The sequence below is a fragment of the Polyodon spathula genome, chromosome 20 (genome assembly GCF_017654505.1).
Source record: "Polyodon spathula isolate WHYD16114869_AA chromosome 20, ASM1765450v1, whole genome shotgun sequence".
Classification (NCBI taxonomy): Eukaryota; Metazoa; Chordata; class Actinopteri; order Acipenseriformes; family Polyodontidae; genus Polyodon; species Polyodon spathula.
In genome coordinates this window covers 8,024,193-8,040,358 of record NC_054553.1, presented here as the reverse complement: position 1 = coordinate 8,040,358, position 16,166 = coordinate 8,024,193, and the positions used below count along the sequence as shown (strand labels likewise).

At 37.7% G+C, this 16,166-nt stretch overlaps 1 protein-coding gene across 2 annotated transcripts in view; it reads left to right on the top strand.

Annotated features, from left to right (window-relative positions):
• LOC121295707 (neuroligin-3-like) overlaps positions 1-13,043 on the top strand; it is a 119,120-nt gene extending 106,077 nt beyond the window's left edge. Inside the window, exons 7-8 of one of the 2 annotated variants that reach the window (XM_041220691.1) lie at positions 4,014-4,803; positions 11,131-13,043. In XM_041220691.1, the coding sequence (XP_041076625.1) occupies positions 4,014-4,803; positions 11,131-11,962 (1,622 nt within the window). In that variant the 3' untranslated portion in view covers positions 11,963-13,043. The remainder of the gene's footprint in view (positions 1-4,013; positions 4,804-11,130) is intronic. The other variant, XM_041220692.1, reaches the window with a different exon arrangement.
• Positions 13,044-16,166: the final 3,123 nt, after the last annotated feature.

The window sequence follows — 16,166 nt, the reverse complement described above, 5'->3', positions numbered from 1 at the left end:
TATGAATTATTATTGAATCAAACAGTTTTTTCTCATCCCTGCTGATCATCCAATTGTTTGAACCATCAGATTATTTTGCTAGTCCTTGTGCGTATCTTCAGTGCCGAGTGCTTGATTAAGGTAGGTGTTTCTTATGACTTTTTGCTTTGAGCTTGTAGAGATCAACTTACCCTCTTCTATGGTTAATTCTTTTGTGGCACATTCAAAGAAAAACTCCTGGATGAATCAATACATAACATTGCTCAGCTGCAAGCCTCCTTGTTATGAGATCTACGCTCATCAGCTTCCTCTATGATGTCAGCAATATTGTGTGAAATCTCTGAAGTAGTTTGTGGTCCTGCTGCAGCATATTGTCTAATGATTAAAAAATAAGTTTCTAAAATTGTTTTGTGAGTTACCTCAATTTAAACGTTCCATATCATGAAAAGTTTCCAGCAGGAACGACCTGTAATTACCAAGGTATTACAATGGATTAAACAACTATTCCTGTCCAGTAATATAAAGTGCTGCCAGCTGTCACAATCAACAGAAACATCAATTTAGCCATATTGTATGTACTACTGGTAGTTTACAGGGTAGTCATTTAAGTTATTCTTAAAAAATGGAGCATGTCACAGTCGCGTCCTTAATAGCTCTGAGTGATATGTTCCAGGAGAAGGTGTAATGTGGCAAATTAAGCTGCCAAGCCAGGTATCTGAAAACTCAGCGGGCACAGGGGAGTCAGTAGTTTTGACATGGTGCTTGTGACAAGGTTATGAGGGGCTTTGTACTGTAGGTTAGCAGCAGAATCTTAAAGCTAGTGGATCAGCTGCAAGATTGAAGTACAGGTATGAGAGACCTGATCTTAGCAGGGGTCTGTTCTTATCAAATTATTTACATTAAAAAATAAAAAAACTAATCCTTGCTGCTGTAAGAATGTTCAGCATTTCCTTGTCACTCAGTGATCTAAAGATGTAGCGCCACATAGGGTTTCAAAAAAGGTGCTTCAGTAGATTTTTCTTGATTTTAAAGAAATCATAGTCTGCGCTGTAGAGGTAACATTTTATCGGTATAACAGATCTGTTTCCTAGACTGTAACCGAGCTTGAGGATGTCATTTATAACCCGCTGCTACATCAAATAGGAGCAGGAGCATGCTAATTTGGCTCACAGAGATGTGTGTTTAAGATCAGGAAGGGAGGTAGCTTGTGTCCCTAAAGCAAAAAAAAAAAAAAAAAATACCATAGGGATTAAAACAAACTACTGTCAATAACGAAATTATTGTAATTTTGATTATTATTGTTTTGATTGCTTATTGTTACAGCAGTTTAAAGAGGTTAAAAAAAGAAAACAAGCAGAAAGCAAGATAATTGCCATTTGTGATAGTCAGTTTTAGTGTAAGTAATTATCTTCATCACATATTTTTTTCTGTACTTCTTTAAAGGCACTATAAAGACAGAATGCAATCCTAACATAGAGTGCACCAAGGGGTAAATGGGTTAAAGAATGGGTTACACCTTCACCGAACTAAGGAATTAAGAATCCCCGAAGGACAGCTAACATGTTTTTGGTAAACTCACTGCCATGCCTTTAACTGCTGAAATATCAGATTTCAGTTGCTGGCTTCATAATTTCAGTGGAAAACAACTCTTGCAAAATCTAACAGCATCCATCACTTTGACCAGTGATATAAAATAGATGCCACATTTTTATTTCTTGATGAAGACCCAACAGTCAAATTGTGTCTATCATACAATATAAATTAACCCTCCTGTGGCAGTAATTCGACAAGGCTGCCACCACAGTGCCGAAGCCTCATATTTCAGGCATATGTATTGGTAACCTTGATATAGATCTCTGACCTGATATAACTGTTTGAATTATTGGCTTCCGCTGCCTGTATTGTTCAGTAATAGCGAACAGTTTCACTGCCACTGTTTCACCATCAGTGATCATACACTTTGTTGATTTGATTCACCACTGGGATAAGCCAGTCCTGGATTTTATTAAAGCATTCTACAGCACTGGGGAACCCCAAGGGTTTCATCAACCACTTCATTTTACAGGGTAGTCCTGGGATAACCAAGGATAGGTGGTTGATTCTCCAGTGCTGTAAAATACAGCTGTGGTGTATACCAGTGTGGTAATGGTGTTTACACATTTTGGTACCCAGCTGTTTTCTATGATTCTTTAAGTCAAGCACTATGACAGACTTTACATGGTAAAAATTGCCACACTGTTTTACCCTCCAGCCATAGCGATGATACAGATTTTTTTTCACATATCCATTTAACATCATGTTTAACTATCGGATGTGCTATTCCCTTTAAATTACATCCCCCTAAACACCTGTTCTTGTTTTATTTTGAGAGTAAACGCAAGTACAGTTTTGGAACACAGCATCTTTAAAATGTCACGCGTGAGTACATTAAGTATAGACTGCATACTGTAGAGAGCCATGAAACTGAAGTACCAGTATCCAATAAAGAACATCATCAAAATGTTTTCAATTGAAAATTGTGTATTTAAGCATCAAAGACATCATAAAGATAAGAAAGGAAATTAAGTTAATAGCCAGATGTTGTTTTCTTATTTAAAGTGTACCCGCTGTCAACATGTGTTATTTAACCTTCAGCATTTGAACACGAGAATCTGCCTATCCAAAAAAGAAGAAATGTAAATTTGCTAAACTGAGTGGTTAATTACACAGCAGGGGTGACTTGACAAGAAAAAGACTAAGCTATTTTCTCTTCTGCCTTGTTTCTCTGTGCTGTACAAATATAGGAACGAAAATCGACTTATTACAGAACCAAATTATTTAGAGATATTTTAACATTAATCTATTCTTGGTGATTAATCCGTATGGATTTATATTTCAGTTTCTGATACCTTTTCTAGGCAACACTTAAATAATTCAAAATAATCATCCTGTCAGTGTCTATTTACATGAAGACATTAGGAAATGGCAAAGCCTTTTAATGGCCCTTTTCTTTTGCTTTTTTAAGCTGCAGCTGAATACTCCACTGTGCCTTTAGGTGTGATACCGCATGCATATGCTGGGTGGTGAAAGTTGCACTGCAATAGCAGCAAGCAACACTACAGCTGCAGGAGGTGTTTGAATTGAGTATTACCTTCCAGTCTTCAGGTGTCTTTAGACGGTTATTCTACTTAGAAGACCTTAATCATGTCCATACGCTTACAAGTTTGACCTGAGCCACCTTAAAGTGGATTTGATGTGTATGTAGAAAGACACTTGATCAATGGGTTTCTTTCAAGGCATTATATTCCCAGTTTTGTAACGATACTGGTGGAGGTAAGGTAAAGAACATTGACAGGACACAAGGGGTAATTTATCTGGCTTTTAATTAACCTCAACCTTATTGTTTTTAAAAGGAGAAAATTCCACATTCGTGACAGAAAATGAAAAACTGACAACTTGAGAGCACTTAAGAGACCTTGAATTTCATTACCTAGTTTGTTTTTGGTCTTTTAAAACAACAGCAAAAAACAGGAGGTAATTAAAGACTGAACAAAAACACTTTAGAAGTATGCACAGGCTGTACCCTAAGTTTAGAAATAAAGTGGACATTTCTACAAGAAACCCATCACTTCCCTTTATGTGCCATGCTCCCTGAATTGGAAAACAAGTAAATTGAACCGGATGCAGAACGTGAAACCGAGTCTGAACAGATTTTAAACCATAATCCATTTACAGCAAGAAAATAAACTTACAGCAAAATCAATAGTAAAGCAGTGCCATGAAGCACACTGTACCAGGTTGTAGAACCACACAGTGTAAAATACTTGTATGTATTTCAGAAACCTGTTGCCAATGCTGAAATATTGAGAGCTGCATAAACAAAATTAAGTTTGGGGAAAAAGGCAATCTCCATTTAATTATTATGTGTCTTCCTGAGCTATAGCTTTTATGAGCTTAACAGTTTGCCCTATAAAAGGACAGAAGACACTAGGCGTTCTATCTAAAACCATCTTTGATAATAAAGACTAACGTTGATTTGTTTCTTTGTCATTTAGGTTTGTTCCAGAGAGCCATCATTCAAAGTGGATCAGCCCTGTCCAGTTGGGCGGTGAACTATCAGCCAGTGAAATACTCACGACTGCTTGCTGAAAAGGTGGGCTGCAATGTCCTCGATACACTGGACATGGTGGACTGCCTGAGAAAGAAGACTTCCAGAGAGCTGGTGGAGCAAGACATCCAGCCGGCTCGGTACCATGTAGCGTTTGGGCCAGTCATCGATGGTGATGTAATACCTGATGACCCTGAGATTCTGATGGAGCAGGGTGAATTCCTGAACTATGACATCATGCTGGGGGTTAACCAAGGAGAAGGGCTCCGCTTTGTGGAGAATGTGGTCGACTCTGAAGATGGAGTCTCTGGAAATGACTTTGACTTCTCGGTGTCAGACTTCGTGGACAGCCTATACGGCTACCCTGAAGGGAAGGACACACTGAGGGAGACCATTAAGTTTATGTACACAGATTGGGCTGATCGAGAGAATCCTGAGACCAGAAGGAAAACTCTGGTGGCACTTTTCACAGACCATCAGTGGGTGGAGCCAGCAGTGGTGACAGCAGATCTGCACGCGCGTTACGGATCTCCAACTTATTTTTACGCATTTTATCATCATTGTCAGAGTGTAATGAAGCCTGCTTGGTCGGATGCTGCCCATGGGGATGAAGTGCCCTATGTATTTGGTATCCCCATGATTGGACCTACCGACCTATTCCCCTGCAACTTCTCCAAAAACGATGTGATGCTGAGTGCTGTTGTAATGACCTACTGGACAAACTTTGCCAAAACTGGGTAAGTTAGAGATCTCTCCTCCCTTATGATGTTAGTATTCTACCTAAACTACTCAAACATGACTATATGGTACTGTAGTACAGTGAATCCTGAGTCAATCAATCAATTCACCAGGCTATCTAATTATCCTCTAATATACCCATCACCCAGCATACATGATGGACCTGAGCCAAATATAAGTCATCAAGAATGTTCACCATCACAATTGCTCTATCTTGAATTTACCTGAATGAAAACGTCTATTTCCGGGAAATTATAGACCACAGAAAGGTGCATAATGTGTAACATGGTGCAAAATTTCCGTTTGACCGACTGCATATTCAGCCTTCCTGATGTACGTTGTTGTAAATAGAAATCGGACAGGAAAACTATTCAGGTTAAAAATGATTCAGATAAGCAAATTGCTTGTGGGGGGGAGTTAGCGGTGAGTTCCACAGGGTGTTTACTTTTGAAAGATACTGAGCATAATTGATCTAAAACCTTAGTCGAGTGCAGCCTTTTTCAGCAGCAAGTACAGGTGTTAGAGAAAGATTACTCTGGTGATATCGCCGTTAAAGGAGTGCTGAGCCACAGTGTGGGCAACCAAGAGAGCACTGCTTCAATGTGAGAAGCCTGCAACGTGATCTGTCCTTTTTAACCAATTATAGGAAGGTTACTTGTAAATCAATGAGCAGCTTTCAGGGTGTAATTGATAAAGTCAGTGTGATACACATGCAGACTAATGGACTGGCACCTCAACCACTTCTACAGCTATGGCCAAAAGGTTTGCAACATCTAGAACTTTAGAATGGAGATTTAAAAAAGAAAAACTATAGTAGCTTGTGACAGGGTAGCGTCACGGCCCAGGATGTTATCCGCAGGAAGAGAGACTCGGAACGCAGAAAGCTGCAGTTTAAATACACGAAACAAACACACACAAAACAAAACACATCAACAAACAAAACGGCACAAGGGTCTCCAAAAAACTCACGACAGTACAGGACAAACAGCACAGCAACACATACCTTCTCCAACATCAACATTAACACCTGTGATCACCCTTTTTATACATGTGTTTTGACAGGGAGGAATTTAACCCCCTCCCTGCCAACCTAATATTCCCCAATCCCTCCACACACACACACACATCCCGGCAGGGCTTTCAAATTCGCCCTAACACAGAACATAGTTTTTTTTTTTTTTTCTATTTAGCATCATGTAATCAAAAAAACTGAAAAATCATATCGCAAGAGTCTACTGGAATGTTTGGAAAACTACAGAGCGGTATGTAATTCAATATGTTGAAGTAGCATTAATCAGCATGTTTCATTCGACTTTATGAAGCACAATTAGTTAATTCTTCAGGGTGTTGCAAAACTTTTTGGGCCATAGCGGTACATAGTCAGAGAATAAAAGGCTGCTGTACAAACTACTCTTTAATTAATGACGTAAGCAGAATACTGAAATAGCATCTAGCTTTATAACTAACTTCACAGCACCAGGAGCAACGATTATGTCTGAATCACAGATATAAGTATTGTTGAGCAGCTATTTAAATTACAAAGCCACCCTGTCTGTGTGTAATATATATTTGTTGTTATTTTTTCAACCGAGAACAAATTACTCATACCTTTCTTCTGGTTTGCCAAAGGCTACACCTATAGTCTGTTTGTTCTAGATCACATCTTAATAAGCAGATTGATTCCCTAGAGGTCTTTAGAGGAAGTTGCTTTTAGGTGCATAGCAGGGAAGGGGAGCTGACATACAGAAGGTAAAGGATAGATACACAGGGATTTCTGTTTGTCTGAGTCGAGGTGATCCAGAAATGTACAAGCAGAGCTCTGTGAAATAGATTGATATTATGCACCTCTTGTGTGTGTGAATGGAATGGAAATATCCTGTGAGAAACGTAGCCTGAAGCAATAGGGTTTTGGGCCAGAAAACATAATGGAACACATGTGTGTTTAAAATAATTCAACTGAGGTGAAAAGGCAGCCTAAAAATAGCACTGAATGTTAAAGAGTGCAATGTTGAATCATCCCAGCGTGGAAATATATGTATAGCCCTTGGATTACGGGAATGCCGCTGCGTTTAAAGAAGCCCGGATTAGGTGTGTGATAAATGGAAAAACCTCTTTGGATTTCACAGGGGTAGTTTCACAAAGCTGGTGTTAAGTTGCTCTGGCAAAGCTGTAGGGGAAGAGGATCCGCTATCCTGAGAGAAGGAAAGCATGCATCTCACCCAGTTTAGGAAGTTTAACCTGGACCTGGTCTTTGCTATGGGATTCTTACTTTTGTTGTGTAAATTGGCTGGACTTGGCTGATTTGCTGTTACTGATAGGAAATGTTCTTCATCACTGTGAGGAATTAAAAGATGAGCCCAGCCAAGAAGCCAGTGCAACTAGTTTGCTTTTTTAAAACATTTTAACAACGAAATATCACATAATATATTAAACTGTTTTATTCAAATGGGATTTTGTTAAATATACATTTGGAGTTACAGTGCACAGAATGAAATATGCTACAAACAGTCTTCCTTGAGAGAGGTATTTGAACTATACCGTAAGCTTTGAGGAAGATAAAAAAAAATACTTCTTATATAATCTTTTATAAATGGGCAACTTGGGGTGTAATTTCTGTTCTGCACTGTTAGTAAGCAAGTGAAAAATCCCCACATTAAAATCACTGTTGTAAATTTATATACAATTTACACAATCATTGTCATACAAATCCTAAGGTTTACTGGTCTGCCATGGCTTATGTAGCAATATTTTCCTAGACTGCAAAACTGCAAAATATATATATTATTTCAAAAAGCAATACATCCTAGAACACATGCTTAGAGGGTTGATTTTGTTTAGCATGGCATCTGTATTGCAGCACAATCAATCTCCAGAATGAAAGTTAAGCATCCTATTATGGTAATACTGCCTAAACTGAAAATAAATATTGGGTAAACCTTACCAGGCTAGCAAGAACAATTTGTTTACCTCACAAGGACACTGTGAAAGGTTGTTAAATCTCAGTTTTTTGCTACTTTTTGTAATACCAAGCAATGTGTTCTTTTTTTCAGCAGTGAACTTTGTTAAAGTGGGACAGGCCTGCCTGGTGTTATCAGCTAATGCAGCTCTTGTGCACCGAGTTTTTCTGTTGGCTTTGTGTCAAAAATTACCTTGACAGCTCAGTGATTTACCACCAAGGTGATTTATTAAAGAGTCAGATAGGAGTTTACAGAATGGGAAGCAATAGCATCATTTTTATTAGCATCCCAGTAATTACCTTTTGTGTACCCTGTAGGTGATACAAAGGAACATTCTTTATTGTAAATTAAATTAGAAAACAAAACTAACGAGGCTCCAACTGCGCATTTTTTGACAATCTCAGATCACTCAATTGATTCTGAACCGCAGTTTCTCTCAACTTTTGAGAATTCCAGTTTTGCCTTGAACCATGAAATCTTGCTAGCTGTATTGTGCATACTGCTTTATTCATCTGCAGCCCCAACTCTCTCCTCCCCCCCTCTCCCGTTAGTGTGTTTGCTCACGTCCCTAGTTCTGAGCTCAATATTTTGTGTACCCTTCAACAAGGCTTGCACCAAATGATTTATCACTGTGAAGCTGTATGCAATTGAACCCAATCTTGTGCATAATGCAATCTCCAAATGCAACATGTATTGGAGTTCTCATCAGTTAATTAACCTTTTTATGTAAGATTTTCACAGATTTATGGTGGGAGGATGTAAGTGCGGTAGTTTTAACCCCTTGCTCTGTGTGTTTAAGTGTGCATCGCTATCAAGGAGGGAAATGTTCTGATCACAATTTTGCTGAATTTGGTACTTATGAACAGTGACACTGGCTACTATCGGGCAACTTCCTCACACGGCCTCAAGACTGTTTGGTCTATAGCAGAAACAGACAATTGTGCTGTGTTTTTATTGATGTATGGATTAAGGCTCACTGGGAACTAGATTATGTCCACCAAACACATATCACTCAAGGCCTGAGATGAATTGAACCCAGCTCTCTAGAGGTGAAATGTTAAGAGGTTGATTTGATTGACTTACACCTGGATAAACCACAGATGGATTTTTTAGGCATTCCCTAGCATTGCATTAACCACCTAGGGTAATCCCAGGATAACAATTGATAGTTGTTGTACTGTAATCCACATCAATTCCTTAGTGCTGTGATATAATAAAATCCGCTGCAGCTTGTTCCTGCAGGGTATAGGTCGAAAAATCGACCCCTAAGTGAATACGCCTGCTCAGGTAACCAAGCATGCAAAAAAACCCCTCACAAAACAGTTTACCTGGAATGGCCTTCTAACATGTGTATAATATTTAGTGTACAATATGCTGTACCGATTGATTCATGAGTCAACACGGAGCAATGTGGTACAGCATGCTCAGGGATTCTAACCATATATAAGATGGTTTTGATTGCTGTATCAGCAGTTCACAGAAGCTCAACGGAAGGCTTATAAATCATAATGCTTTTATCACTGTATTCCTGGCCAATAGAGTAAGCTGCTCCCGTATGTAGTTCAGTCTTGCTGAAATGTGAAACTCAGCTGATGTCGTAAAGCATGAACAACATGCAGCTGGGTAGGATGAAAATCCAGTATGTATGAATGTATGTAAGTATTGTGCCATGTCTTTACCATACTAACTGTGCCTTGCCAATCAATATATTTTAACCTCAAGTTAATTACTGCCAATCAAGTAAAAAGACCCTTTTCATTTTGATAGAAATCACTGTTCATTCAAAATCATTGTTACAGTAATAAAACGAGTTTTGTAGTTTCCAGAGACAAGAAGTTGCTTTCAGAGCAGTTCATCGACCATAACTTATCTTTATTTGTACACCTGACTGAGACCCTGATCCATTTAAAATGCTTGACACTTAAAAAGTAAGAAGCTTCAAATTATATTTTCAGATGTTTTACTGCCCTCTTACCGCTTTGAGTTTCTTATTACAATTAGTCTGAATGGAATGCAATTACAAAAGCACACAGTATTTAAGAAACTGGAATAAGAACCACTCAAAATTATTGGAAATATCATAAGATGGTACTGTAAGAGGACAGTAAAAGAAAATGTGAAGGTGTAATTTGAAGCTACAGTACATGCTCATTAATGAGACACAGTGGCAAGGGGAAAGGTGGTTTCATGAAGAAACTACTCTGCAGCTACTACTGTGGAATACTAAGCTTTAAACAGCATCTTATAGAAGGTTATAGTAAACCGGGAATGCTTTCATTAAATAAGATGCAACTTAAGAATGAAGTGTGCCACACCAGGGGGAGATTGTGAGAGCCACATGTTATAGTATGGGGTCCTTGGCATGGGAATTCTAATAAAGGTAAAAAGGTGCATTGTAGGGCAAAAACCCCACAAATTAAACATGGGTCAATGTCAACAGATCCTTTAAAAGCTGGCAATAGTACCTCTTATTTGAACCTTCTTTAACACTAGTCAGAGGTCACTCCTTTTAATCAATACCCGGTCATATCACTCCACTGGAAGCAGCAAGTGATAACACTGCATTCGGTAGTATATTTTTATTGAGCAAACAACACTGTCTTCTGAGATTCCGGTTGTACTCTAGGACTATTCAATGAGGAGACTCCCTGAATGCCATATGTAAATGCACCCAATAAATCAATAGAAACGTGTTCGCTGAAATCCGTGACGTTTCAGTGAACTCTAGCTTCCTATCACACAGTGCCCCCTAAAGGCATGTTCTGGTAGCTAAACCCAACAGCCCCTGTTTTCTGTAATATTTGAAGTCTATTGTGCCTCATATAAATGTAAATTGAGTAGCCTGATACTGCAGTACATGTGTTTATAACACATACTAACTACATAGTTGTAGTAATCATTAATTAATCTATATTTCAGACTGTTGGGAAAACAATGAAGGGTGACCACTCCCTTCTGTTACAAACACAAAGGGCGTTTCATAACAAACCAGCTAAATGATATAAAACAGAACTCCAGAAACTGCTATACTTGTTACACTAGCAGTTACAAAAATGTGTTCTAGTGTTTTGCTGGCATTTGTTAAATAAATGTCTTTCTTAAATAATCTATTGTGGTAATAAATGAATAAATAAATAACTAAATGTGTTAGGTACAGTAACTTTTAAATATATATATATATATATATATATATATATATATATATATATATATATATATATATATATATATATATATATATATATATATTAGACACATACACACCCACACACATTAGATTTTGTAGGTGTAAAGCACTGAAGATCATTTTTTCTGTGTTTTCCTTTTTTTGATTCTTGTGCTTGAATTTCTGTTTTGTTTTTTTTAAAGGGACCCCAATAAACCTGTACCCCAGGACACCAAATTCATCCACACCAAGGCCAATCGCTTTGAAGAAGTGGCTTGGTCCAAATACAACCCCCGGGACCAGCTGTACCTTCACATCGGACTGAAACCGAGGGTCCGAGACCACTACCGGGCAACCAAAGTGGCGTTCTGGAAACACCTGGTCCCTCATCTCTACAACCTTCACGACATGTTTCAGTACACCTCAACCACGACCAAGGTGCCCCCGCCTCATACCACATCAAACTCCATCATCACAAAAAGACCCAATGGAAAAGCCTTTAACACCAAGCGTCCACCCATCTCCACCGCCTACACCAATGAAAACTCCAATGAGAATTGGAATACGGACGAGGAGAGCGGGACTCTGCTAATCGAGAACCCCCGAGACTATTCGACGGAGCTGAGCGTCACCATCGCGGTGGGAGCCTCTCTCTTGTTCCTTAATGTGCTCGCCTTTGCCGCACTATACTACCGGAAAGACAAACGCAGACAGGACTCTAACCAGCAACCCAGTCCACAGCGCAACACTACAAACGACATTGCACACGCCCCGGCAGAGGAGATAATGTCCCTGCAGGTGAACCAGACTCACCACGAATGTGAGGCCCATGACCCTCTGCGGCTCACCTCTCTCCCAGACTACACGCTCACCATGAGGCGCTCCCCTGACGACATCCCTCTCATGACCCCCAACACCATCACCATGATCCCCAATTCGTTGGTCGGGATGCAGAACCTACACCCCTACAACACTTTTACAGCTGGCTTCAACAGTACAGGCTTGCCTCATTCACATTCCACCACCAGAGTATAGCTTTAAAATAAAGAAAATCAAACCCTTTTAGGGTGGTGACAAGAGATTTTTTTTTTTTTTCTTAATGTTCAAAAAATTTTACAAAATAAAAAGACTCAATAGAACACACGATTTATTCAAATTCTGGAGCTGTTTCTGCTGCAGTATGATGAAGATAGTATATATCTTCTCCCGAGGCAACTGGGAGACTGTGGACAAAAACATTTTCTAATCAGGCCTTTTCAGCAGACAAGAAAATAAGACATTAACAGTTTGTTTAAGTAAAAAGTCCTTTTAATTTCACATTTCTGTCTTTCTTGGGAAATGAATAAAAAAAAAAAAAAAAAACTATGGCCTCTACTGAGACATTTCAGATATTTTTTTTTTGTTTTGTTTTGTTTTTTACAATGCCTTACAGATATGTTTCATATGGGATTTTTTTTATTCCAACCTGCAGGCTTTTTGTGGAAAGAAGGTGCGACGCTGGATGAAAAAATGTGAAAAAAAGGTTGAGCAACTGTTTTATCCGTTGCAGACAGCATCTTTTTAAAACAAACTAAAGTTTTTTCTGACTTAAAAATGAAATAGACTCTACAAATAAATAAGATAATGCAGAGACAAATGTACAACTTTACTGTAATTGTTTTGTTAAAAAGAAAGTGCATCTTTTGCTACAAAGTATCTATCGCTCTATCTAGCTCTATATACATGCGTACATACACACACAAACCTGTGTGTGTGTGTCTGTGTGTGTATCAGTCCTTGCATTTGTAGAACATTTGTGTGTAAAAAGGCCTATTAACAGTGATGTTCATTTTATTCACCACATGTAGTATATCAGCTATGTCAGTGGTTGTTTGTCTTTGCGGAATAGCACTTGTGTTCTTTAAAAATTATTTACATCTAATTTCTCTTTTACAAAAAAGTCTGCATTTTAAATGTAAGGAAATCTAGCTGATGAATTACAAACTAACTGATGCAATTTCATCAAACTTTGTAAAAAGAAAGCGCTGAAAAAATGACCAGACTAAAAACAGCATGTGTGTGTGTGTGTGTGCGTGTGTGTGTGTGTGTATATATATATATATATATATATATATATATATATATATATATATATATATATATATATATATATATATATATATGATATGATGCGTGCCATATATATACATATTATATGCACTGCAAAATCTTGAACAAAAAGTTTTAAAAAGTTTCATAAAAGACGCCTTCCCTGTTTCTTGAGTGCGTTCTTTATTGTTGTGCGCCCTGTGCCCCCCCGCCATAAGCCATTCTGTTTAAAACTTCGTAGTTTTAATGAACTTCAAATCCATCAAATGTGTTAATATCAGTTTGGAGTGTGATGTCAGTCATGATGGGTTGAGTGCCAATGCAATGACTTTGTGAAACATTTCTGTTCAATTATTTTTGCTGTAGCCACAGGGAAACAGGCTAAAACTTCTGCTGGTATCTTATTAAATGAAAGCTTAAAAATAACTAGAAGGGAAGGATGAAGGAATGGGGCACAGTGAGGAAGGGATTCTCACATAGATCTTCTGTCTGAAGTCTACCTCCCATATATAGTACCAATCAAACTGAACCATAGACAGGAAATTGCCGTTAGCACATCGCTTTATGAAAACTGAGAAATGTAGTTATCGTGCTGGAAAGGTGAAAATTGATTTTCTCAAAGGTTAAGCATTGACACTGTCTGTGCATTAAGGAAATCCCACCGTACCTTCCAACACTTTTAAATCGAATGCATTTTTCTTGTGTTCAGAAATGGCCAAATGACAGAGTCAGGAACGAAATGTTCTCGAGACATATGTGTGAACAGTGTCAGAGCTGGAGGGTTATTACTTCAGATTTTCGTATAGGCTCCCTGGTCACAACACCCTCACAAGCCTGATAATGTGTAGTTGGTGTTGTTTTCTTTCATAGGTCTACGAGAACCTTCAGTTCTGCAGAATTCATATCATGTGAGCATTAAAAGAGCCATCGGACAGAAATGACTGGCACAGAGCTTTTTAGGGAGAGGGTGTTATTTTCTTTCTTTTACCAGTATATAGCATACTTCAATTTCCTGTAAGTATGCTGTCTTGGAGAGTGAGCACCAGAGCCTTTTGAAGATCTGAGCAAAGCAGGCACCTGCTTACGATTGTCTGGCTAGAATTGAATTGTGAATCTCCTTAGATGATGCTCACCTGAAAGCTTAATATTTAACAACTATCTGTTAAAAAAAACAAAAAACAAATTGCATGTTTTTTTTGTTTTTTTTTGTAGATGTTTACCTTCCAGCTAAAGGTATATTATAGGATAGAATTTTAACTAATCTGGTCATTTTACCTGAACAGTACCCAAAACTGTAATGCAAATACAGACCGATGACAATGTTGATGCATTGACAGGGCAGTAAGAGGTAGTGGATTTCCATATTAGAGATAAACATCTGGCAGGGTTACAAGTTTGATGCAGGAATGGTCCTTTACGTTAGGGAGAGATAAGAAAAAGATTTTCCAGAACCCGTTGAATCCATTTTCACATGGGACGTGTACAGTTCCATCTGTATTAAAGTGCATGAAAATGATTTTCGATAGATCACTTGGTACTAGGTTGTAAATCCCTCTGTGGATTCCACTACTTGGCTTTGCAAAAGAGGAGGGGAAAAAAAGATGTGAATGTGCCAAAAACACCTTCCAGCTCAAAAATAATAACAGGTGCTTCTTCGGCCTGCTTAGAAGCTAATCTGTAAGGTATGTGTACAGAGAGTAGGCCAATTGCCAAGACAAGCACTTGCAGAAAAAAAAATAAACTGGTATAGTCTTTGTACCGCAAAGGAATTAATTACATTTTTAAGTTAAAGCCATCCAAAGCTCTTCAGTGAAATAATCAGTACTGACCTGATATATTATATTATATATATATATATATATATATATATATATATATATATATATACACATACACACACACACACACACCACACACACACACACACACACACACACACACACACACACACACACACACACACACACACACACACACACACACACACACTGGAATGCAGTATGTTCTTGATCTAATAATGTGCCATAAAGAGAATGGCTCAAATTTAAGTGTATGCATCTAATGGAGTATTTTATTGCAAACCAGATATACGTTCTCCCATTTTAGCGTGGACCTGTTCACAAAACAACACTTTATTGAAAAAGGGGTTTAAAGGGTGTTTGGTGTTATATCAGATTTCAAACCACTCTTTAACTTTAGACAACATTTAGTAACACTCTTTTAAAAGTTAACATGTTTTTATGTCTAATAGAATTTTCTTATTTCTGTTGAAGTTGGATTTGTAATGTAAAGCCAGAAAAAATAAATGGATAATACTGCTTTATTTTTTTTCCTCCCCAAGAGTAATTTCTAAGAAAAAACATCCCTTACTGATATCAGTTTCTAAGAAATAAATGTTCCTTTATTGATTTAACATTAATATTCGATTACTATTATTGTTTTTTTTGTTGTTGTTTTTTTTTAGTAAATGCATTTACTAATTTTTGCAAAAGCATGTATTTCTTGTATTCCTAATTCTCAATGGCCTATTACCTTTGGAAAATCGTGTAGTACAGCCCTGCATATATAAACTGTAAGATCACACCTCAGAAGTTATAGCTTGCTTGTGTCTGTGACTGCAATGAAAATAACATGCGTTTCTGATGCTAAAATACAGTAACAAAGTCACATTTTCAGTATAACAGACGTCTGGTATATTTTACAGGTTTTTAATTGAAACAAGCAACGGTACTGGAGCTGTGGAAATCACCTATCTTAAATATTTTGAAACATTTGTAATTAAAAAAAAAAACAATAAAAAGAGGTGTGTTCATTTCTCCAGATAGACTGCCTAGAATGTCACCATTGAAGGCATGGTGCAGAGAAAGGGTCAGAAAAATTGTAAAGCATCATCTTAACAGTATTAAATATTTATAGAATGTATTTATACCAGATCACATTAGAGTAACATATCCTAAATAAAATGTATCTTTATTTGTGAATAATCTCATATATATATATCAAAAATGATGAAAAAAAAAAGAATATTCAGTCTTTTGTTTGTGTCTCTTTCTATTGCCATATTTTTTTTTTTTTTTTTTAAATGAACACGGTTTCAAAAATACAACCCATGGGTCTCTCTGGTAAAGCCATGACCGCAGGGTGAGCAGTA